The 24,711-nt window shown below is 41.0% G+C and overlaps 1 protein-coding gene across 1 annotated transcript in view; it reads right to left on the bottom strand.

Moving 5' to 3' along the window:
* The window catches only part of LOC125464143 (phospholipase A2-like), a 45,991-nt gene that overhangs the window by 10,229 nt on the left and 11,051 nt on the right, over nt 1-24,711 (bottom strand). Inside the window, exons 3-4 of the mRNA XM_048556273.2 lie at nt 20,433-20,560; nt 2,982-3,138 (exon numbers count right to left, since the gene is read on the bottom strand). Of these exons, the coding sequence (XP_048412230.1) occupies nt 2,982-3,138; nt 20,433-20,560 (285 nt within the window). The remainder of the gene's footprint in view (nt 1-2,981; nt 3,139-20,432; nt 20,561-24,711) is intronic.

The following is a 24,711-nucleotide window of genomic DNA, read 5'->3' as shown; positions in this document are numbered from 1 at the left end:
CACCTCTACAGGTTCCGTCCCTGCCCCTTTGACTGTCTCCTCTTCACCTATCTTCTCCTCTATCCATCTTTGATCTGCCTCCCCTTCTCTCCCTATTTACTTCAGAACCCTCTCTCCATCCCCTTTTTCTGATGAAGGGTCTAGGCCTGAAACGTCAGCTTTTGTGCTCCTGAGATGCTGCTTGGCCTGCTGTGTTCATCCAGCCCCACATTTTGTTATCTTAACATGACATTCTGACTCTTGTACTCAATTCCCCAATCAATAAAGGCAAGCATGCCATTCACCGTCTTTGCCACCCTATCTATGTGCATGGCTACTTTCAGGGAGCTGTGGACTTGAACCCCCTTCAGTGCATCAGTGCTGTTCAGAATCCTGCCATTATCTGTATACTTTTCCTGAACATTCATTCTCCCAAAGTGCAACACCTCACATTTACCCAGATTAAACTCCGTCTGTCATTTTTCAGGCCATATCTGCAACTGATGTATATCCCACTGTATCCTTTGACAACTTTCTACACTATCCACAACTCCACTGAGTTATAACATCTACATTTTCATCTAAGTCATTTATATATCGCACAAACAGCAGAGGTTCCAGTACGGATTCCTGCGGAACACCACTAGACATAGACCTCCAACCTGAAAGACACCCTTCCACCACACCATCCTCTGCCTTCTATGGGCAAGCCAATTCTGAATCCATGAAGCCAAGTCTCCATGGATCCCATGTATCTTAATCTTCGGGATGAACCTACTGTGAGGAACCTTTGTTGAAAGCCTTACTAAAATCCATGTAAACAACATCCAATGCTCTACCCTCATCGGTCACCTTTATCACCTCCTCAAAAAAATTCAATCAAGTTAGTAAGACATGACCTGCCCAGCACAAAGCCATGATGGCTGTCCCTAATTAGGCCATGTTTTATCCAAAAGTGTGTAAATCCTACCCCTAAGAATTTTTGCCAATAACTTCCCAACCACCAGTGTGAGCCTGACTGGTCTGTAGTTTCCTGGATTATCTCTATTTCCCTTCTTGAACAGAGAAACAACTTCAGCTATTTGCCAGTCCTCCAGGTCCTCTCCAGTGGCTAGTGAGGATACAAAGATCTTCATCAAAGCCCAAAATGTCCTCTCTTGCCTCTGTCATTAACCTGGGGTAGATACCGTCAGTCCTGGGGACTTAACTACCTTAATGCTCTTCAAGAGATCCAACACCACATCTTTCTTGATCTCAAAATGCCCTAGTATATTAACATGCTCCACACAAATCTTGCTATCCTCCATATCCTTTTCCTGTGTGAATACTGATGCCAAGTACTCATTTAGGATCTTACCCACATTCTCTGCCTCCAAACACAAGTTCCTTCCTTTATCTTTGAGTGGTCCTACCTTCTCCCTAGTTATCCTCTTGTTTTTAATGTATCTATAATATGCTTTGGAATTCTCTTTAGCCCTGCTTGCCAAGGTCATTTCATGCTTCTTGTTCTCTTAGTTCCCTGCTTGAGTACTTTCCTGCTTTCCTGTCCAATTTTAGCCTCCTAAACCTTATGTATACTTCTTTTTTCGTTTTGACTCAATACACAACCTCCCCTGTTACCCAAGGGTCCCTTACTTTTCTATCCTTGTTCTTCCTCCTTACTGGACCATGCCAGTCTTGAACTGTCTCCAGCAGGTCTTTAAACAGTTCCTACATATCCAATGTGGACTTGTTTGATGACAGCCCCTCCCAATTAACATTCCCTAGCTCCTGCCTAATACTGACTTAATCTGCCCTCCCTCAGTTTTGTTTTTATTCATGAACAGGATGAGGGCATTTCTGACAGGAGCATTTATTGCCCATCCCTAATTGTCAGAGGGCAGTTCAGAGTCAACTACATTGCTGTGGATCTGGAGTCACATGTAGGCCAGACCAGGTAAGGACAGCAGTTTTCTTCTGTAAAGGACGTTAGTGAACCAGATGGGTTTTTTCCAACAATCAACAATGGGTTCATAGTCATTGTTAGATTCTTAATTCCAGATATTATTGAATTCAGTTTCCACTATCTGCCATGGCAGGATTTGAACCCAGGTTCCCAGAACATTAGCTGGGCCTCTGGATTAACAGTCCAGCGATAATACCACTAAGATATTGCCTCCCCAATTTAGTTCCTTTCTGCAAGGTCCTTACTTATCCTTGTTCGTAGCTATCTTCAAACTTAAGCAATTTTGATCATTGTTAACAAAATGCTCTCCCACTAAAAGGTCAGTCACTTGGCCAGGCTCTTTAGCCAATACAAGGTCCAGAATGGCCCCTCCTCTAGTTGGACTATCCACATACTGTTTCAAGAAACCCTCATGGATGCACTTTACAAATCCTGCCCCACCTAAGCCTCTTTCTCAAAGGGAGTCCCAGAAAATACCAGGGAAGTTAAAGTCACCCGCTATGGCAATTCTGTTTTTATTGCACGTTTCTGCAATCTGCCTTCATATTTGTTCCTCAATCTCTCAGTGGCTGTCGGGAGGCCTGTAGTATAATACAATTGGAGTGAGTGCACCCATCTTATTTTTGAGCTGTACCCATGTAGCCTCAGTGGATGAGCCCTCCAGCATGTCCTCTCTGAGAGCAGATGTATCATTCTCCCTGATTAGTAATGCAACTTCTCCACCTCTTTTACCTTCCTCTCTATCTCATCTAAAACAACAAAACCCTGGAACATTGAGCAGCCAGTCCTGCCCCTATCTCAACCAAGTCTTTGTAATGGCCACAACATCATAGCCCCATGTATTGATCCAGTACATCTGAGCTCATCTGCCTTACCTTAAATACTCCGTGTGTTGAAGAAGGCAGTTCAACCCCCACCTTCTCAAGGGCAAGTAAGGATGGGCAATAAACGCTGGCTCAACCAGCAAAGCCCACATACCCTGAATGAATTTTAAAAAACCCAATAGCCAGCAACCCACAAGATATCTACTATGAAATATTGGTGTTAATGGACTTACTTGTCTAATTCATCAACATATTTTCCAGAACCACCAAATCCACAGTTACATCCATAATTGTTGTAATCCAAAATGGGAGAACTGTCTGGAATCACACATTTAATCATCTTCCTGAACTGCCATATAGCACGAGGTGAAATGTTCGCACTTGCAACGGCTGTGGAGAGAGACAAATAAATATCAAAATTGTTTAAAACTGGCAGCTGTTCATGTTTAATTTGGCAAACAAGCCATTTTTTGATTCCTTCTAACTTACAGTAAATCTTCTGCCTTTTTATGGATTTCATTCACCGATGAATGAAAATTAATGTCAGTCTTTCGTTTCCACGGAGGTACAGATGAAAATAGGTGAGTTGTAGATAATGAAGTAAATTTTCTCAACAGATAGTGTGTAAGAGACCACATATTTTTCATTTATTCAGACTACAATCTGAAATGGAAGTTGGACTGCTATAACTGGAATACCAGGCACGTTTTGCTACTTGAAAATCAAATACTGCATATATTGTTGAGCTGTGCAACACAATTCTTTAAATTTTGAAGCAGTAAGAGGGAAAATTTGAGACTGAGTGGCACCAAGAGTCTTTTGAGTCAAGGATTCTGCCTGACAACAGCTCTCTGATTAGTTGAGCTGCAGATTGATTTAAAAAGCTGTCAGTGCCAAGAACAGCAGGGGATATGAAACATCCAGAAACGACAGAAAACTAAGAAAGCTTGATAGAAAGAATTCATACACAAAATAGAACCTAGGTTCACCTGATCAACCATCAAAACAAGGAATGACCATCATACAGACAACAGCCTATCCCCATTGAGGAACTCAAAAACTTTGTGAGAAAATAATTTTCCACCTTGTGGTGGACCTCTGATCATCTAAATTTTGTTTACCCTTTCTGTACTATTTTTCCACCCATAGTATATGGGTTATGCCATTGTCTTTGTCTGTCTTAATCATGATTGAACGTGTGTGTAGATATCTTTAAATCAACCTGTTCAGATATGTTATGATATACCTCTGAATGGGTCTTGAACCTAGACCTTCTGGCTCAAAGGTAGGGAACACTAGCATCACAAGAGTTCCTTCAGTCTGTATATGGATTTGAAGGGGTATAGTTTAAGTTGCATAAATTAGAAATCTTTTCACTGCTGTTGTTAAAGTTATGTGTGTTACAATAAAGAGTTTTCTTTCCCTGTTGTTGATGAAACCTGGTATAAAAATTGTTTTTGTTCTGAGTATAGTGAGCCATTTAAATGGGTCATTTTGTTTGTCTCATTGGATTCTATACATTCATACATTTTGTGATAGCTATGGAATAGTGGGCACAATTATTGAAACATTGTTAAGTCATTGCCATCATTCAGGACTTCAATAGAGATCATGCAGAATGGCACATTAGACTGCAATTGAGAACATACTGCCAGCCCACATTAAGAAGCTTGGACTATACAGGCAAGTTTGTATGAATGCTGATGATATTTAAAGCACGTACATGTTTTCTCACAACATAATCACCTGTTAATCATTTATTTTTCACATGCAGAATCTGGAAGATTGCTTGCAATATTATAAGAGAGCACAAAATGTATTGTTATGACATCCCTGTATCCATTATTTTAACAGCGATATTAATCATTTCACATTAAATGGATAAGTATTGATTACAGTTTCAGACAAAAGAATCTTTTACAAATATCTTACGCACTGCTAAGCAAATGTTAATGTCTAGTTTCAAATCTTTAAAAACTAATTGACAGACTGTTACAGTAATTCAGCAAGTGAGCCACAATGAAAACTGACCGTTACAATAACAGAACCTTCTTTTAGATTCTTCTCCCCTGACATCAATATCAAGGTCATCAGATCAGTAGTCCCAGTCACCAACCCACCTTCCACTTGCTTACTAAGCCAAATATTCTTTGAAGCTCCCTACTTTAACCTGAACTCTCATATTTCTCTCATTTCTCTGCCATAGTTTTCCTCTTGCAGTCTCTGAGTTCAATTTGTCTGTCAGATTCATCTCCTGCTCCCTCATCTCGATTTCCACTTAACCTCTGACCACCCAATCTCCAATTAATAGTTCCCTTTCCTCAGGTATTGTCCTTCCCTCCCCTATATCTACTGTCATTATCCCTTCCCTTACACTATCTTTGAACCATGCCTTGTCGTTCCAAACTATTGTCCTATCTCCAACCTTCAAAGTTGTAGTGTCAACCTCCTGAATTTGTGTCTCTATATGTTCTTGGATCTCAACATTTCAATCTTTCCAGTCAGTTTTATGCCCCCTGCCATAGGAACAACATGGTACTTATCAAGGTCATATACAACATCCTACATTACTGTGTCAATGATAAACCATCCCTCATCATCCTTCGTGACCAGTTTCTTTTCACTTCTGTCTTGCTGGGTGGGACTGCTCTTTCCTTCTTCCATTCTTATTTATTTAATCACGACCAGTGTGTATCATTTGCAATGGCTCCTCTTCCTGCTCCCAGCTTTACCTCTGGTGTCCCTAGAGGATCTGAACCTGGCCCCTTCCTATTTCTCATCAACATGTTGCCTCTCAGATAATTTCCAAATACAGCATTATATATGTATATTGACAGCTCCCAGTTCCACCTCCCCACCAACTCTCCGAACACTTTCACTGTTGCTAAATCATCAGATTATTTGTCATTCACAACTGGATGAGCAGAATTTTTCTCCAATTAATTATCAGGAAGATGGTAGTCATAGATATAACCCCAATGATAGATATCAGGACTTCTTGGAGTCCAAGTATTGAATGTGTGGGAATGCCTGGGAAGGTTAAACTTCCAACAGACAATTCCAAACCTCCCAGAGCCAAGTATGAATGTTGCTGGCTCTGAATTAGAATTGAAGATTTGGGAAAGCTCTAACTGACTTATCTGGGCAGTTACCCAAGAAATATTAGACAAATTAAGACCGTGTCAAACTGCTGCATGACTATAATACTGATCCCCACCAACTACCTCTAACCCTCTGACTAGCCCTCTTGGTAGGTCCTCCACCACTGACCTGGCCTTACCTTACCACCAAAATACCCCAATCTACTTTCTGAACACCAATCACCCCCACTGATCCTTTAACTCTTCTTCTGACCCCTAACTACCTTGATCCCTGACTCCTTGCCATGCAGCCTAATTCCCTCTGGTCCCCACCAATCCCTCTACCTGCCTTTGGACCTCAACCTATCCCCTCTTACTCAGTCAGACACCTACATTTCCACCTCCCACTCATATATTCAGTATAGTACACTGAGAAGTTATGGAACATTTTAATTTTCTAGAATATGGTAGCTAGCTCTGTCTGTCCAGGGATTCCTGAGCTGACTGAGTTTGAATGAACATCTCATTGTAAGATCAGCCAAAAAAGGTCAGAGGAAGGTAAATGGGTCATTTCTTGGAAAAACAGGTTCCAACACTGACTGGAAGATTTGGGCTCTTGTTGTTAGGCCCCACTCCCTTTCCTATACAACTGACTCCATCTCTCTCCCTAACAATTGTGAGAATAAGACAGACTATTTGCAGTTCAGTGTCATATTTGACCCCTAAAGTAGCTTTTGTTTACATATTTGTGTTGTCACTAAGTCTGTCTATTCTCACCCCCCTGTCTTTACCTTGTCTTTCCTCTGCATCAACTCTTCTGCTGCTGAACCCCTCATTGATGCCCTGTTACCTCTAGACTTGAATGCATAATAATCTGGTCTCCCAAATTCTAACCTCTATATACCTGAGGTCTTCCAGAATGCTACTCCCCCTATTCCTAGCTCGCACAAAGTCCTGTTTACCCCATCTTTACTGACCTACATTGCCTCCTGGTCAAAGTCTTGATTATAAAATTCTCAAACTTGTTTTCAAGTGCTTAATGGCCTCCCCCCTGCTTCCTATCTCTGAAATCTCCTCTAACCCCATGGCTGTCTGAGATATTTGCGCTCTTCTCACTTCAGACACTTGAACTTTTTTCTAATCGCTGCCTAAGCCCCAAGCTCTAAATCCCATTTCCACGTTTCACATCTCTGTTTCACTTTGTTCCTTTAGTAGACTCCTTGAATCCTACCCCTTTAACCAATCTTTTAGTCATCTGATAGAATATGTGGCTCACTGTAAAACTTTATTTTATAATTTTCTGTAAATATTGTTAATGTTAAAGGTGCACAAACGTAATTTGTTGTTGTTGTATTTAGAAACAATTTCTGAAGAAGAGTCATACCGGACTTGAAACGTTAGATCTGTTTCTCTCTCTGCAGATGCTGCCAGACCGGCTGAGTTTCTCAGCACATTCTGTTTTTGTTTCAGATCTCCGGTATCCACAGGTTTTATTTTATTTTAGGGCTTGGGGTGAACTGAGAGGAAGATGGAGATTGGCCAAGAGATACTAGCAATAGCTGAGTCTGGAGGTGATAAGGTCTGAATGAGATTTTCTGTGGGTTGAGCACTGAGGGATGGGATTGGAAGAAAGTACAAATGTGGAAGTAGGTGGTCTTAGGATACGAAGGATCACTGGACTTGAAATGTTAATTCTGTGTTTATCTGTCCACAGATACTGCCAGGCATGTTGAATTCTCCAGCACTTTCTGTTCTTGTTTTGGTTTTAGTTTAGCATGAATGTGGGGTTGGGGGCTCCTTTGATGCTGGGCTTGCAGACAGTCTGCTTCAGCCACAGATGGTAATGGTGGGAAGGAAGGAGTACTTAGCATGCAAAAAAGAACAGACTGCCAGATTCTCATGGATAATAAGGGGCTGCCAATAGCAGAGAACCACATGGATCCATTCACAGAGGCTCTCAGGAAATCTCCCTGTTTCCCACATTTTCTTATATGCCACTGGCAAGGCCATCATTTGTTGCCCAACCCTGATTGCTCTTAAACTGAGCAGCTTGTCAGGCCTTTGTAGAGGGCAGTTAAGAGTCAACCACATTGCTTGTGGGTCTGGAGTCACACACAGTCAGGTAAGGATGGCAGATTTTCTTTCCTGAAGGGAGTTAGTGAGCCAGATTGGTTTTTACAACAGTTGATGATGGTCACTGTTACTGAGATTAGCTTTGTATTCCAGATTTATTCACTGAATTCCCATTGAGTCTTTGTTCAGTTCAGTCTCTACCTAATCCTTAATCCGACCTGATTCCCAACCAGATAGTTACAGTGAAAATTGGCTGCACATCAACAATACCACAAAACAAGAACTGTGTGTCATACAGAAGAAACATGGGAAAGGAACATTATGTGTACACCTGCTATATCCAGGTAACTCCAATCTTTTGTGTTCAGGGAAATACTGGCTCCTTGAAACTTGTTCCCATCCTGGCCACCTCTATTTGTGTAAACTGTAATCTGAGTTCCTAGAAGTTCACATTGACATATATGGGGGCTGTACAAATCCAGATATGAATAAATTTTCAGCTGTACCCAAAACAGGGCTATCCAAAGTATGGGTCAGGACCCCATTAGGGGTCATAGCTGAAGTCTGGTGTCCTGAACATTGAGGCAGCTATGGCAGCTGTGGGGCTCAGACCAAGTAATAACAGCCACAATCTCATTCCTGCTTTCACAGACCCCTACCCTATTCTTAATGAGGGGTGGCAGCTATTTTCAAGCATCAATATAGGTTCACATTGGGAAAAACTGCTCTATATAGTGTAGTTGCACCTGTACATTGCACATTTAATGCACATGTGTATTTAATCAGATACATCCAAGTAAATGAGTATAAGCAATATGTCCAGCTTTAAATGCATCCAACCCACTTCATGCACTCACTTGATATGAACAACACTGCTTTCAACACTTTAAGCCCATGTTCAAAATCTGGTAATTTCTACCAAAAACTAATGGCAATGAAGAATACAACCGTTTCCAATGTTCTGTCAATGGTTTGAAACATTATTCCATCCTCACTACACCTTAACCATCTCACAAAAGTTGGGAAAAGTGACAGCATTCTCCAGTTCCCCTTATTATAATGGGCATCATTTTTTACGTACCTGCAAGCAGCACCACAAGGATCAAGGATCGCATTTCCAATTCACTTCCAAACGTCAAGGATGCTTTGCTCAGACACATTTGATTTATACCCCAATCTGTCCCTGTTTTGACCTTGAGAGTATGTACTTTGGTTGTAAATTACAGATGGAACATTCTCAAATTAACAGTGGAAAGTTTAAACTAAAATATCAAAAAACATTATGAAGCCTGATAACAGAAGATACAAGATTTCACAATGTGTGCTCAGGCTGCTGAAACTGGAATTGGTGAGGCAGGGGTGACAGATATGTGAGGTGAATCCTGGTTAGATTCAGTTTGTAATTGAAACAAAAGTAATCAACATGAGTTGAGGATTTTGTGCTAGATTTGTGTAAATGCAAATACATGAGCTAAGGTAAAATATTGACCTCCGTGAGCCTACAGTACGTAAATTGGTTGATCCTGCCGGTAGATTATTGTGGCTGTGTTCTGCATCATCCTGTCAGACATCAATGCAAAGCACTTCCCAATGTTGACACCAACTCTACCAGTCAAACATTCAAGATAAACATCATTTGGTTTGGGTATGTAGGATCTAATACAAGATGGCAGATTTGGATTTTGGGGTGTCCATCTACAGGGACATGATGATCCAGTTCATTCATCATAGGCCCAAAGGTCCATAGGTGTCAATTTATTGCGTGGAGCTCACAGGTCAGTCCTCCACAAGCATGGGCAACACTTATTACAAGGATTGAAACTGTGCCATTGACACCATTCTACATCGCATTCAAGATATCTAACCAAGTTGGCTCACCAGCCCTCGCAATCCTATCAGTTCATGCCAGATGAGTTTGATAACTGTCAGGAGTATTACCAATATGTGTCCTGCATTTCCTGTTTGATTTAGCAATTGTGGGCACAGGCACAGAAGTGGTCATATTGTGAGGCATTCAGTCATCAGGAACCTTACTAACAACTGAAGCAAAGGGAAATTAGTACCACTCAAAGATTTCCTAAACTATTGACAGAAGGCAGCCATTGAGAGCTTGAACTTTCACAAGTTCATCCATCTGGAGAAAATGTAACATCAAATGAATCAAAAGGGAATTTGCACATGACCTCTGTAGTATGGAAGTGGATTCATACTAAATGTACAAGGAAGGAGCTTGATTGAGTTGTGATACATTACATCTCTCACCCATTCTCTATGCTATTTGGGATGGTTGACGTTGTCATCTTCTTCCAATATGTCCCCTTCCCATCCAGTACCAAGCGATTGGATTCATATTGTTCTACTTCTGTCTATCTGATTGAATTCAGAGCACTTTAGCAATGGCTTTTATTTTCCTGCTACATTTTAACTGATTTTCCGACATCTTGACAGAGTGAAGTAGCTAAAGTTGGTAGGAGCCCAGGACGTTATCTTGATGAACACTTGTAGTGATGGTCTGAGTATGACTTCAGCAATACAAACTATGTAATTGTCCCTTGAACCCATTTATTCTATGTCCTCCTCACTGATAGTCCACTACTCTTGACTATTGGGTGAAATTAGTGAGCTGATTAAACAAACTAAATTCAAAACTGGTTTGAAATGAACGTGGAGTTCTCGAATATAATCAGCCCATCTCAGACTATTTGCAAACTGTCTTCTCTTGCAAACTAATTGGAGTTTCAGCTCTTACCCTCCCTCCCACAGTTCCATTAGTGGTGAAAAATCAATCAAAGCCCTTGAAAGTTTGCAGATATTAACCTATTTGCACAAATACTTTTAAGTCCCTCAACACTGATAAGACTCATGCTTATTCCCACGGCTGATCCATTTCCCGAAAGAATGAGACTTGATGAAATTTAGTGTAAAACTTTCCTCTTGACCTGAATTTAGATAAGGGAAGCAAAACTTTTCACAGTATTCCAAGTGTGATCAAACTAGTGCTTTGTACAGTTATAGCAAGATTTCCCTATTTTTATACTTAATTGCCTTTGTAACAAATGCCAACATTCCATTTGCCTTCTCTATTACCCACTGAATTTGTATGTTAGATTTTTATTGTTATTTATGCGTGAGTGCTCCCTAATCCCTAAGTGCTGTCACCTGCTCCATATAAATAATACTCAATTCCTCTATTCTTCCTGCCAAAATACATAATGTAAGATTTTCTCAGATTATATTCCATTTGCCAAGTTTCTGCCCACTCACTTAACCTGTCTATATTCCATTCATAGACTCTTTGGGTCATCCATCTCAAACACTTCTGCACTTAAAAGCCTTCATGTACAAATAGATTCAAGAACAGTTTCTTCCCCAGTGTTGTTAGATTTTTGAACAAACCGTTCAAATGTTAATTCTGATCTCTCTATCGCTGCACCTTCTCTGCAGCTGTAACACTATATTCTGCACTCCATTTTGCCATCCTGATGCAGTTTGTAATAATATGATCTGCCTGTATAGCATGCAAAACAATACTTTTCACTGTATCTCCATATGTGACAACAGTCAATCAATCAATCAGTCATTTTCTTCCCAATATGCAGCACTCAGAACTGGGCACAATGCTCCAGGAGAGGTTGACCTTCTGTCTTTTATAAGTTTAACATAACATCCTTGCTCTTGTACTCTGTGCTCCTATTAATTAAACCTAGAATACCACATGGTTTATTAACCATAAGTTCCAACGAAGGGTTACCGGACCCGAAACGTTAACTCTGTCTTTTTCCTTCACAGATGCTGCCAGGCCTGCTGAGCTTTTCCTGCAACTTTGTTTTTGTTTCTGATTTACAGCATCCACAGTTCTTTTGCTTTATTAACCATGCTCTCAACCTGCCCTGGTCAGCCTCACCTTCAATGACTTACACTGTAGCTATACAATTTATTTAACAGTACTTTCCAAACGTCCAGTCTGGAAGGACTACAGCAGCTGTACTAACATGGGACCACCATCAGCTGCAAGTCATTATCATTGTATTAAAAACCTGGAAATCTCTCCCTCACCTCTGTCCTATAATGAGAGATTGAATAAACTGTCCCTATAATCTTAGAATTTCCAAGAATGAAAGGAATCTCATGATAACCTCCAAAGCACTTAAAGGGATAGAGAATGTGGATGTTTTTCTGGTTGTGGAGTTTAGAACTCAGGGCACATTTAAAAATAAGGGGAATGTCATTTAGAATTGAGAATTCTTTTTAGACACAGGATTGTGATTTTTTTGGAAAATCTATCCCAGAGGGCTTGTGGAAGCTGTACCTTTGAGTATGTTTAAAATAGAGACTGCTAGATTTCTGATTACCAATGACGTGAAGGTCTAACAGAATAGTTTGGATAAAAGACAATGAATTGTTCTATCAGCCATTATTGTATTAAATGGCAGTAGAAGCTTAATGGCTACTCCTGTTCTGCTGTTCTTGACAGCACTTTTTTTTTCTTTATTCATTCATGGGATGAGAACATCACTGACTAGGCAGCATTTATTGCCCATCTCTAATTGCCCAGCGAGCAGTTCAGTGTTAACCACATTGCTGTGTGTCTGGAGTCACATGTAGGCCAGACGAGGAAAGGATGGCAGTTTCCTTTCCTAACGGAGGTTAGTGAACCAGATGGGTTTTTCTGAAGTGGTGTGCCTATAGAACTCCACGTGGAGCAGTTCAAGAAAGTGGCTCATCATCAATATGGTCACTTGGAGATAAGCAATAAATACTGGCCTTGCCAATGATGCCCAGATCTTAGGAATGAATTTTTTAAAATCCAGAAGAAGGATTATGGGACATGAAGCTGGAAGATTGAATAATAAGCAAGAGTCACGGATAGGGAGGATGACAGTAGTTCCCTAGTCCTAGTTAAAAAAAACTTAATTCACAGAATGTACACATGGCTGGCTGAGTAACTATTTAGTACCAATCCCTGTTGCTAATTGCACTGAGTGGCTTGTTAAGGCCAATTCTGAGAGTTATTAAAAGTGAACGATTTTGCCATGGGCCTGGAGTGACCTGTAGGCCAGATCAGGTGAGGATGATGGGTTTCCTTCCTGAAAGGACATTAGTAAACCAGCTGAGATTTTACTACAATCAACAGTTGATACATGGTCACCATTAAGATAATAAAATGTGAGGCTGGATGAACACAGCAGGCCAAGCAGCATCTCAGGAGCACAAAAGCTGATGTTTCGGGCCTAGGCCCTTCATCAGAGAGGGGGATGGGGGGAGGGAACTGGAATAAATAGGGAGAGAGGGGGAGGCGGACCGAAGATGGAGAGTAAAGAAAATAGGTGGAGAGAGTGTAGGTGGGGAGGTAGGGAGGGGATAGGTCAGTCCAGGGAAGACGGACAGGTCAAGGAGGTGGGATGAGGTTAGTAGGTAGCTGGGGGTGCGGCTTGGGGTGGGAGGAAGGGATGGGTGAGAGGAAGAACCGGTTAGGGAGGCAGAGACAGGTTGGACTGGTTTTGGGATGCAGTGGGTGGGGGTGAAGAGCTGGGCTGGTTGTGTGGTGCAGTGGGGGGAGGGGATGAACTGGGCTGGTTTAGGGATGCAGTAGGGGAAGGGGAGATTTTGAAACTGGTGAAGTCCACATTGATACCATATGGCTGCAGGGTTCCCAGGCGGAATATGAGTTGCTGTTCCTGCAACCTTTGGGTGGCATCATTGTGGCAGTGCAGGAGGCCCATGATGGACATGTCATCTAGAGAATGGGAGGGGGAGTGGAAATGGTTTGCGACTGGGAGGTGCAGTTGTTTGTTGCGAACTGAGCGGAGGTGTTCTGCAAAGCGGTCCCCAAGCCGGAACAGCAGGAACAGCAACTCATATTCCGCCTGGGAACCCTGCAGCCATATGGTATCAATGTGGACTTCACCAGTTTCAAAATCTTCCCTTCCCCTACTGCATCCCTAAACCAGCCCAGTTCATCCCCTCCCCCCACTGCACCACACAACCAGCCCAGCTCTTCCCCCCCACCCACTGCATCCCAAAACCAGTCCAACCTGTCTCTGCCTCCCTAACCGGTTTTTCCTCTCACCCATCCCTTCCTCCCACCCCAAGCCGCACCCCCAGCTACCTACTAACCTCATCCCACCTCCTTGACCTGTCCGTCTTCCCTGGACTGACCTATCCCCTCCCTACCTCCCCACCTACACTCTCTCCACCTATTTTCTTTACTCTCCATCTTCAGTCCGCCTCCCCCTCTCTCCCTATTTATTCCAGTTCCCTCTCCCCATCCCCCTCTCTGATGAAGGGTCCAGGCCCGAAACGTCAGCTTTTGTGCTCCTGAGATGCTGCTTGGCCTGCTGTGTTCATCCAGCCTCACATTTTATTATCTTGGAATCTCCAGCATCTGCAGTTCCCATTATCTCTGGTCACCATTTAGCTCGTTTTTAATTTCAGATTTTCAGTGATTCAAATGTAATCATTTACTATGGTGAGATTCCAACCTGTGCACTCAGAACATTAGACTGAATCTCTGGATGACTTGTTCAGTGACAGTATCGCTATACTACCACCTTCCCGATTTAGATTTCCATAAGTTGACAACAGGCAATTAGGCTAACTGATCTCTGATTAGCCTAACTGTTCTGTACCAGGGTTGGTGCTTCATATGAGGGCCATTCTGCGATCCTTCACTTAACCTATCAGTATAATCTGCTGTTCCTCTCTGCCTCATGTGTTTATCTAGCTTTCTGTTAAATTTATCAATGCTATTCACCTTGACTACACTATGTGGTAGTAAATGTCACATTCTAACCATACACACTGGTTAAAGAAGATTCTCCTGAATTCCCAATGGATTTTATAGCAGCTATCTTTATTCATTCTCCCTACATTTAGTGTCCTTCATAAGTGGAAATGTTTTCTTCATGTCTACGCCATCAAACTCATAATTTCAAAAACATCTCTTAGGCCACACTTACAGGCTTTCCTTTTCTAGAGAAAAAGGTCCCGAACTGTTCTTTCTTTATGGTAATTTCCAGCTAACAATCGGCTTCGTGCTCTCTTACGTACCAAATCAGATTGAACAGTCTCTAGGGAGAAGCTGATCGATCTCAAAACAGCTTAGTTGCAAATCCCCATACAAATACAAATGGCCAGTGTTACCAGTGTACTTGTTGTGGAGCCCCCAGGCTAATTTACCCTAGTAAAGCCCAGCAGTAAAAGCGTAGGGGAATTATAGTTGTGTATTGAGGGGTCTTAGAACAACATGGCGTGAAGTGTTCAATCAGCTTCTATGGTGCACAACAAATTATAAATACTTAATATAGTTAATGTGTATTTGTTGCTTAAACAATTTCTAAACACGGTGTCAGGAAGATATTGACTTGTTCCTGGTGATGTTTATGAAATTTTAGAATGACAATTGCAGATTCTGAATATTAATCTGCTATGCTCTATAAAAGATTATTCGGTTTCTCTGAATTTATTTTACAAATATATTTTGTTAATATGGGTCAAAATGGACAAAAGTGTTAAAGGAACATTGCCCTTATTACCTAATTATGAATTTATTTACTGTTTACAGGCACTTGCTGCATTTTACAACAGTGACCACACTTCAAAAGTACCTTATTGCCTGTAAACTCCTGTGGTTATGAAAGGTGCCATACAAATGTAAATCTTTCTTTCTATACATACCTAATCCTCACTATTCCTTTTTCCTTCCATCCCTTTATTTTAATGATTTTATTCTCTATTCACATCTTCCACAATAACATGACAGCCGAATCTCTGTGTGTTGGACAGAAATCCAATAATTATATGCCCAGACCTCTGAAAATCAGCTTATATTGGAGAAATAACCAAATACACGACTTTCAAGAATTTTCAACTGATAGTTAACAGCATCGTATAGATGATTTGATAGTTTCAGGCTGTAATGCATCTTCAGAAATGTTTCAAAACAGAACTCAGGCCAGAAATATATCTCAGTGAATCACATGGCAAACCAGACAGCAGCCTACACAAAATAGTATTTTTCATTCATTCTGGCTTTTCCGAGTTTGGCATGAGTTGATAGTAGTTATACTGCATAGTTGAGAATCTTTATTTTGGAACTGCATCAGTTCTCCGGGAACAGTATTTGTATAAATTTAAACAGAAATATGGAATGTGATGCACAAACTAAAGTAAAAGTCCTCAAATTCAAGTCACCATATATCAGAGGTCTTGGGTTTATTCAGGGCTGCTTCTCAGTTTTATTTTGAGATTTTGAAACTGTTTAGTTAACCTTCCTGGAGTGTCTGAGTAGGACTTCACTGTATACAAAGAAATGGATTAGAAAACTAAGTGAGATCAAGCTTTATTTTTTCTCTTTCACCATTTGATAGTGTACTGTTTTAGATGCAGTGCTTCTCTGTGTCCAGATGTTTATAATCTTCATTGTATGGGGCTTCAGCAAAGCACATGGCTGCCTGCCGATCACACTCACAGATATAGGCTTCACAGGGACTGTTACCAGCTGCAGAAGAGAGAAAGAAACAATTTCCAAACCACTTTGGAATGAGCCCTTATACAGAGGCCAGTTCCATTTGGTGCAAGGTCTGTCACTGATTGTCCAGAATACCAACTAGTCGAATATAAAAGACACATTACATTTATCTGTCCTGTTAAGTTTCTGATACACTTTACAAGGAGATTGAATGCATATTTCATTTCTAATCATGTGAGGTGTAAGCCTTTAAGAATGACTGGAACAGGAGAGGACTGCTCGGGCCTTCATGGAGATGGTACTGTCATGGTAGTGTTACTGATATCACTAACAAGAGTCCCAGGTTAAAGCTCTGGCTGAAATAGATTCAAAACCCACATGGTATCTAGTGCGATTTCACTTTCGTAATAAATCTGGAATGTAAAGCTTGGCTCAGTGATGGTAACCATGACAGCTTTTTTTTTTGAGGTAAAAACCGACTCGTTCATTAACATACTTTAGGGAAGGAAATGTACCATCCTGACTCAGTTTGGCTTGTAACAGCACCCTGAAATAGCCTAGCAACACCTACATTCCATGAAAAGAATACTGATAAAAATGCCCATCACTCATTGAATAATATCACCACTGGCAATTTCTCATCCATTTCAAGCCATGTGAATACTCATACACAGGTTGCAACCAAATTTACAACCTCTACATGAAAGGTGTCAGCAGTCCCATGTTTTGAATTATACCTGTTCACCTTTCTCCATTATTTTAAAATAATCAAAGTACACAAAATCAGTGCGGGTAGCTCCCAGAAAGCAAAGTGACAAGAATCAAAATTCCAAAGAAATCTTATCAGTTTGTATCAAAGTATTATTATGTATTCCAAACATCTCAGAATTCTGATGAAGGGTCCCAACCTGAAACGTCAACTTTCCTGTTCCTCCGGTGCTGCCTGGCCTACTGTGTTGACTCTGACTCCAGCATCTGCAATTCTTGCTATCTCTGATATCCCAGAATCTGTAGTGCCTATCTATTGTGGAAAGCCTGAGGCACGCTGATGGAAAAAACATACAGCACTTCACAACTTAGTGTATTATTCATGAGCCGGGGACATTCTAATTATGGAGTCTAAGCACAGTGACAGCAATGTTTGGTTTTGAGCAGTGACAATTTTTTTTTTAAAATTCCTTTTTTTCTCTACTTGGTCTTTGCATTTTCTTTTGTAAAAAGTTTTCTCCCTGTCCCTCAGGCATCTCTAACCTTACTTCAACCATTCCCTATACAGCCTCCTTCTTAAGATTTCATTCTCTTCTCAGTATAACTGGCTATTTTTTTTTCCCTTTTGCTAGCCTACATTGTTCTCTCTATGCCTTTTACCAGCATCTTAGTGCTATGTATTACAGCTCCCATGACTGCTGCTGACAGTTTGTCGATATTCACATTTCAATTGCTGACTGTGTATGTATTTTCCACTTCAAGTAGTAAACTCACTTGTATTGAAGGAATATTTTCTTCTCCTTTTTTTCCTCCATAGCACCCAAAGGAGTGGTGGGGTCTCTAGATGAAATTCACATTGATACCACTGTTCACTGCTCATATTCTAGTTTGGATAGTTTGCTGCCGCCAATCTTTCATTCTCTCAACATCTTCCAATCAACCTATTCAGAGATGTCATTACACAGTCTAGAACAGGTGGTTCTCAATCCCAGGTCTCCTGGCTTAGAGGTATGAGCACTATTACTACACCCCAAGAACCCCCAATCTATCATTTTCTATCCTGAACCTGGAGCCTCTCATATCATCAGTGGATAGACCATTTATGAGTCTTAATGAATTGCATAACAAAGTAGTTCTATCATTTGATAGCAATAGGTACAGACTATATTAACTAATTGGTAATAGTTATTTCCAACAATCAGGAGCTGTGCAGAACACACCTGCTCCTCTCATGCAGATCTCAGCTGCCTCCCCCAAAGACTGTGTAACATGATCAGATTGTGTGGAGATTACTTGAACATCAATACTAATGCCTTCAAAATTATAACATTATATAACAGACCCAATGAAAAAAAATCATTAGTCTTTACCATGCATGGACTTAGCAAAAACAACACCAGTTCTTGTAGTATGAATAAATTACTGTCCCATATACTTACAAACTTCATATCAGAGCACTTTAAGTGCACATTTTTTCCTCCAATTATAAGGCCTTTTTCTGGCAATAACCCATAGTTTTCTTCTTTGAATTGTAGGTTTGATTATATCAAACAGATGTTTACAACACAGATGAAGGGCATTCCACTATTGTGTCTCTTTAGTACAATCAAAAAGTGCAGGTGGAATATTATAAAAGATCTGAGCAATGTGGGCTACGGTGAGACATGTGACAGAATCAGACAAGAAGTCTAGTGAGGTCTATCTCGATGTCAAGCTCATCTTACTGCATCTTGCATGCTTTTCACAAGCACCAATGGCAAAATTTTTAGCTGAGAGTAGCGAGATGCCAATTAACAGAGTTTACTTTTATTCACTTATGGAACTTGGCCATCACTGACTGCTAGCATGTATCGTCTCTCCCTGGTTTCCCTTAAACTAAGTGGCTCGCTAGGCCATTTCAGTGTGCAGTTGAGAGTCTACCACATTGCTGTGGGTTTGAAATGACATGTAGGCCAGACCAGGTGAGGATGGCAGATTTCCTTCCCTTAAGGATGTTAGTGCGCAGGAGAGTTTTTCCTGATAACTGACAATAATTTAATGGTCGTCAGTAGATTCTTAATTCCATCTGTTATTTCCATCATTTGCCATGTCAGGATTCGAGCCTGGATACCCTGAACATAAGCTGACTTTCTGGATTAATGATCTAACAATAATATCACGAGGTCAATGCTCCCCATAATGCTTTTTAATTGCCTTGCTAGTGCCACAAATCACTTCAACATTGTAGCAACAAAAACATGTCATAGCAACTTGCAAAGCACAGTTACATTCAATTTGCAATCAATTCAATGCCTATTTGCTCTGCATGCAGAGGGGCCAGATGCTGGTCAAAACTGATCTTCTACATCCCATAGGGATGTAGGGGCTTGTAAACTGAACTTCAGCACCTCAATAATGTTAGCATTACTGGCAAAACAAAATTACAAAGGCCACTGCTGGATGAAGGGGAACAATTATTCATACTTCCAAGGTTCCTGTGTGAGTCACAGCTTTGATTCCTCATTTATCATGTAAGCGTTATGATGGTCTGTGCTGAAAGCCATGAAGTTTAGTGTTTGACACAGGTCCAGTTTTGAAAGGGTGGTGTGCTATTGGGTAATCAATCAATCAATCAGTACAGTGCCTACATTCCAGGTTGCTGCACATATAGAGACTGAATGTTGATGTATGATACATCATACATGTTATCCATGTCCAGCATGTCTCACTGTGTGGTGAAGTGTGCTCAGGTCTCATCAGCTAGGGTATGCCATCAATGGCTATTCTAAGGTCTAAGAAATTCGAGTTATAAACAACCTCTGCAACCTGAACATAGGAGAGGAAATTCCAACTGGGACCCATTCTCCTGATTGTTAGCCAGCAATCAGATTTCAAATTAGGCTAACACTAGACACAAGTGTGATGTCTCCCTTGGTCGAACAGCCACACAAGACAGCCTCACATCTGAAGGATGGCCATTGGTGAGGACTTGTTGCTCAGGAAAATACTAAAAGTGTGTCACAAAACTGGCAACATGGCAAAATGAGGTCAAGCTGGATTTGCATATCACAGGATTTTGGGACAGACAGTTTGGGTCAATCTAAGTTGAATGGCGTCAAGGGTCATTTGGAATGCGGGATCACGTGGCTGTGAAGCAGCAAGGTGAATTACTGTAACCACAGTCTATCATTGCAGCATTTTGCCAAATTGTCCAGTTAAAATTATTTTAATTCAATTAAAATTGTCTACATTACAAAAATTACAAAAGTGCTCAATTTTTAGGCAACTGCTTTTTGGACAGCAGCTTTGAGACACTGTACCTCTGTGACAGTTTCAGACTAGGAATGGTAGAATTTTAAGTGAGAAATACTTACGGCCACAAGTGATCGTGCTGCTAGAACACGAGTATTTGTACAATTTGAAGTAGGGATTGTCATAGATTGGCCGGCATTCCTTAATCTTGCTGGCTGTTCCATAGCAGTTATCATGGATCTGACAGCATCTGATTTAATACAGAGGCAGAATCATTTTAGTTACTGTGAGTAACTGTCCCTCTGAGTCTGTACTTTAAAACAATGAGCATCCAAATTGTAGGTTCAAATTCCAATCTTCATTCTCAGTTTTCAGGCATCTGAATCCGAGCATTCGGTTCAGACATCGTCAAATGATGTTTAGCCACAAAGTAGGTGAAAATAATTTGGCATTGATAAATCAGAAAAAGAAATACTATTTCTGAGTACCATTGCCATGTCCTATTATTGCATGGGGAGCTGCAGTACATTTCAATGTCTACAATTCCCTTCATCTCAACCACCCAATCTTGCCCAGTGCTGTGAAAAGCTATTCATACATGAACTCTGCATTCAGATTACAATCAGCAATCCCATTTCCTGAGAAAAGAAAAACCAAGGGGGCATGGAGGATCCATTTAAAAAATTACGAAGGCGTGTGCTAGATGTCTTCACTTGTAGGGGGTGATCAAACTATAAGTCATAAATAATAAATTGAATATACAATTTAGAAGTGATTAAAATGTTGATGTTACTACCACACGCAGTAGTTGATGAAAATAACTGAGGTGTATTTCCAATCTAGAGGGAGAAAGGAATGAAAAATTGTTTTAATTGGATTGGACAATCTAAGATAAACCGCATAAACACTTACATCAACCAATTAGGCTGAATGGATTGCTTCTGTGTTTTGATTTCTTTGCAATCCTCAGACATCTAAAACCAAGGAGTATGTTGGTCACAAACAAGTGCTTCCCACAGTTGGAGTTTGAAGAGGGATTTACCTTAACCACTATTTCTGCCCTTACCCAAGGAGCTAGGAGTGATCTTGGCAGGAACCTGGTTGCTTACATTTGCTTCTTGACCAGAGAATTATACATTAGGGAAGGAAGCAAATCAAATGTGTGTAATATATGAGGGAGAGTAATTGTTGGATCCAATGCAGTTCTGAGCACACAGGCCAGGAAGGCTCCAGGTTATATCCTAATCTACAAGATTAGCCAGTGCACTGGTGGGACTCAGGCAATTAGCTTCAGTGCTGTGAGCTAGGGATGGTTGTTGCTACTCCTGATTACTATCCAGTGATTTTTAGTGAACAGTTCCCTTTGGGCTCAGTTGTGATGCTCCCAAAATCAAATAGCTTGTTAGCCTTCACTGTAAAAGCTGATTGCAAGAACAATGGCTCGATAGGAGAGAAACTAGAGGATTCCTGGTGCCCTTCTAATAAAGTGACATATTTGGCCTTCAGGACAGATGAGAAGCAGATTTGAAAATAAATTGTATGACTTTTCTGGCAGAGAGTTGGCACAGAAATGAGTGAATGATTTTATACTCATGGATATCTAGGGAGATACAGTGAAAAGTGTTTTTTTCACCACAAACTGGTGCAATTTTAAGTTACAAAAGAATAATAAGTATTCAAATGGAGTTCACCTTCATCAACCAGTGTCTGAAACACGCTTCTAGGGTTTCTGCAATGTCTTTACAAGTTTGGCCTCAAGGAGTCCCCACTCCAGGTACAACAACAATGATGTCTGAGGCGATCCATCTCCTCATGCTGCCGCTGTCTTGCTGACACCAGCAACAGTCCCTGCTCCAGGTCTCCCAAAGCCAGAATCTTTACTGTGGCACCAACACCACTGCAATCAACGACCCATCACTGCTTCCAAAATTCCCTGCTCTAGGCCTACTGGAGCCAAGAGTTCCTTCTTTGGGCACCAACACTGTCAGTCGACGACGTGACACTGCCATCAAGAGTCTCTGCTTCCAACCTACCACAGTCAGCGGTCCCCACTCTGCCACAGCTGCAGCCAACACCTCACTGTCGCCACCAAGAGTCCAGGCTGTGGGCCTACATGACAGGCTGAATGGTTTCCTTTCAAAAAGATACAAATTCAAATTAACCCAAACTGGTTGAATTCAGATTCAGAAATGATGTTTTAGATGGCTGTTAGTGGGTGCATCTCAGTTGAGACCTACAAAGGCCAGATCTATCATCAGAGCAGGTAACACTAGGAAGCACAGATCCGGATCAAAGGACATTATGTACAATGAATTACAGCACTACTATTCTGTGAGTAAGCATAGCAATAGTTTTGCACACAAGATTCACCAAACAACAGTGTGATAAATGACTGGTTAATCTGGTTTTGTTGGAGCAAGAACGCCAGGAAAAGTCCTTTGTTCCTTTTTGTAATTCCAATGAATATTCGTCCAACCAGCTAAACTTTGCCTTATATACTTATATTAAAATATCAACCTGTTCAGACATATTGTGATACACATTTGGAGCAAGTGAAATTCATGACCCAGGATGGGGACACTATAACTGTGCCTCAAGAACCCCACCCTCTGCTCTTTATCAAATAAACTTTCAACATCCATCTAAATGTATATAAGGTTGCGATAGATTGGTGACAATAAAATACTCTTAAAAAAAAAGAAAAACTCTGCTTTGGCATGTTATGAAATGCTTCTGCAGTAGGTGGGACTTGAGCCCAGGACTTGTAGCCTAGAGGTAGGGATAATGCGACATTGTAGATCTCTTAAGAAATTAACATATGGGGAGCAGATGGAAGACTTCAGGCAGAATATAATTCATGATTGTACTGAAAGGCAGAGTAGGCTCAAGGTGCTGTATGGTCTACTTCTGCTCATATTTCCTATGTGTCTGTTGCCTCTGTCAGTGCAATACTTGGTCCTTCTTCCCTGGAGGACTAACCTGGGCTAACTGCTCAAGCTGTGGAGTGGGCCTAAAAATCATTCCATGGTTATAGCGCAGAAGGAGAGTTTTCAATCTGTTGTTTCAATGCCAACTGATTTTCTCCTCTCTGCAGGACAAAGTAACACAATAGAAGGGAACAGAGGATAACAAGCAGAGAACTAGTTCTCCTGAACCCTATTGGATGTGATTACTCTCAGCACCATTGAGCCAACTGCAACAGCCCACACTTAGCTATGTGGCATGCAGAACAAACTATTGATAATAAACCACAGAGCTCATGCTTCTAATAACAGCCTGTTCTGATTTTCTACTTTCAGACACCTAAGAACTGCGAAGTCACAGCCTGAGGAAGTGAGGCCTCAGCACCCTGGACTAGAAAGTAAAAACTCAGACAGGGTTCTGCTTCCTGATTGCTGTCCAGGCACACAAGCTGAAACCCTTCTTCTTTCAAGCAAGGACAAGATTGGCCTGAGATGAACCCAAGCTCATACAACCTCTCAATACGCACTGTCCTGGCTTCCATATGAAAAATGACCATTGATACCAGATAACTAATTATCACCAAATAACATTAAGGGATGATGGGAGAAAATCTGAGTAGAAACAAACAAGTAATATTTAATGGAGATGAGGATCTCACCCACCAGCCAGGGAGAGAAAAATCATGGACCTTAGTGCCTCTTCTGTTGCCAGGCCCTTTTATTTAACTCCCTATCATCCCTTTATCCTTTGCCCTCACATCGTTCAGGTGCACAGAATCTGAAACCAGTTATAGTGAGGTTGAACTGTTTTGAAGAAGGGGCACTGGACTTGAAATGTTAACTCTTTTCTCTCCACAGATGCAGCCAGATCTGCTGAGTTTCTCCAGCAATTTCTGTTTTGTGTACTTCAGATCTCCAGCATCTAGTGTTCTTTGTTTTATTAAAATTTTCTATATAGGTTTAGCAAAACCTCTTGGCTTTTATATTCTCTGGTTTTACTTATGAAGCCCATTAAAACCTCAGGTTTCAGTATAATACACTTTACAACCATGGCTTTGTTAGACAGTCATTTACAACTTGATTGTGGTTAAGGTAAAGCCATATACACTGTCAAGGGAAGAATTCAACAGCACTTGAGGGAGGGGAATCATTGAGGAACTCAGACCACTGCTGAATGATAGCTAGACTGAGTCACGGAGGAGGGGGAATTAGCAGCAAGTTCAGAGGATGGCTCTCAATAGGACCCATCCTTCCTGATGTCAGATTCCTTCAACTACTGAGTGGTCTTAAACTAGAGAAATTGCATCACCACCTAATCCTCTAGAAGTACACCAGCAACTCCAACAGTGTTTTATTTTCAGTCATATTACATGGCAATCACACCAGCAGCTGCTAAGTGATTTTCAGCAATGGTGGAATAATATTCCTAATTGGGAAT

This window comes from Stegostoma tigrinum, chromosome 26 (genome assembly GCF_030684315.1).
Source record: "Stegostoma tigrinum isolate sSteTig4 chromosome 26, sSteTig4.hap1, whole genome shotgun sequence".
Taxonomy (NCBI): domain Eukaryota; kingdom Metazoa; phylum Chordata; class Chondrichthyes; order Orectolobiformes; family Stegostomatidae; genus Stegostoma; species Stegostoma tigrinum.
Note: the sequence above shows the minus strand (reverse complement) of the source record. Positions and strands in the feature narration are given on the sequence as shown.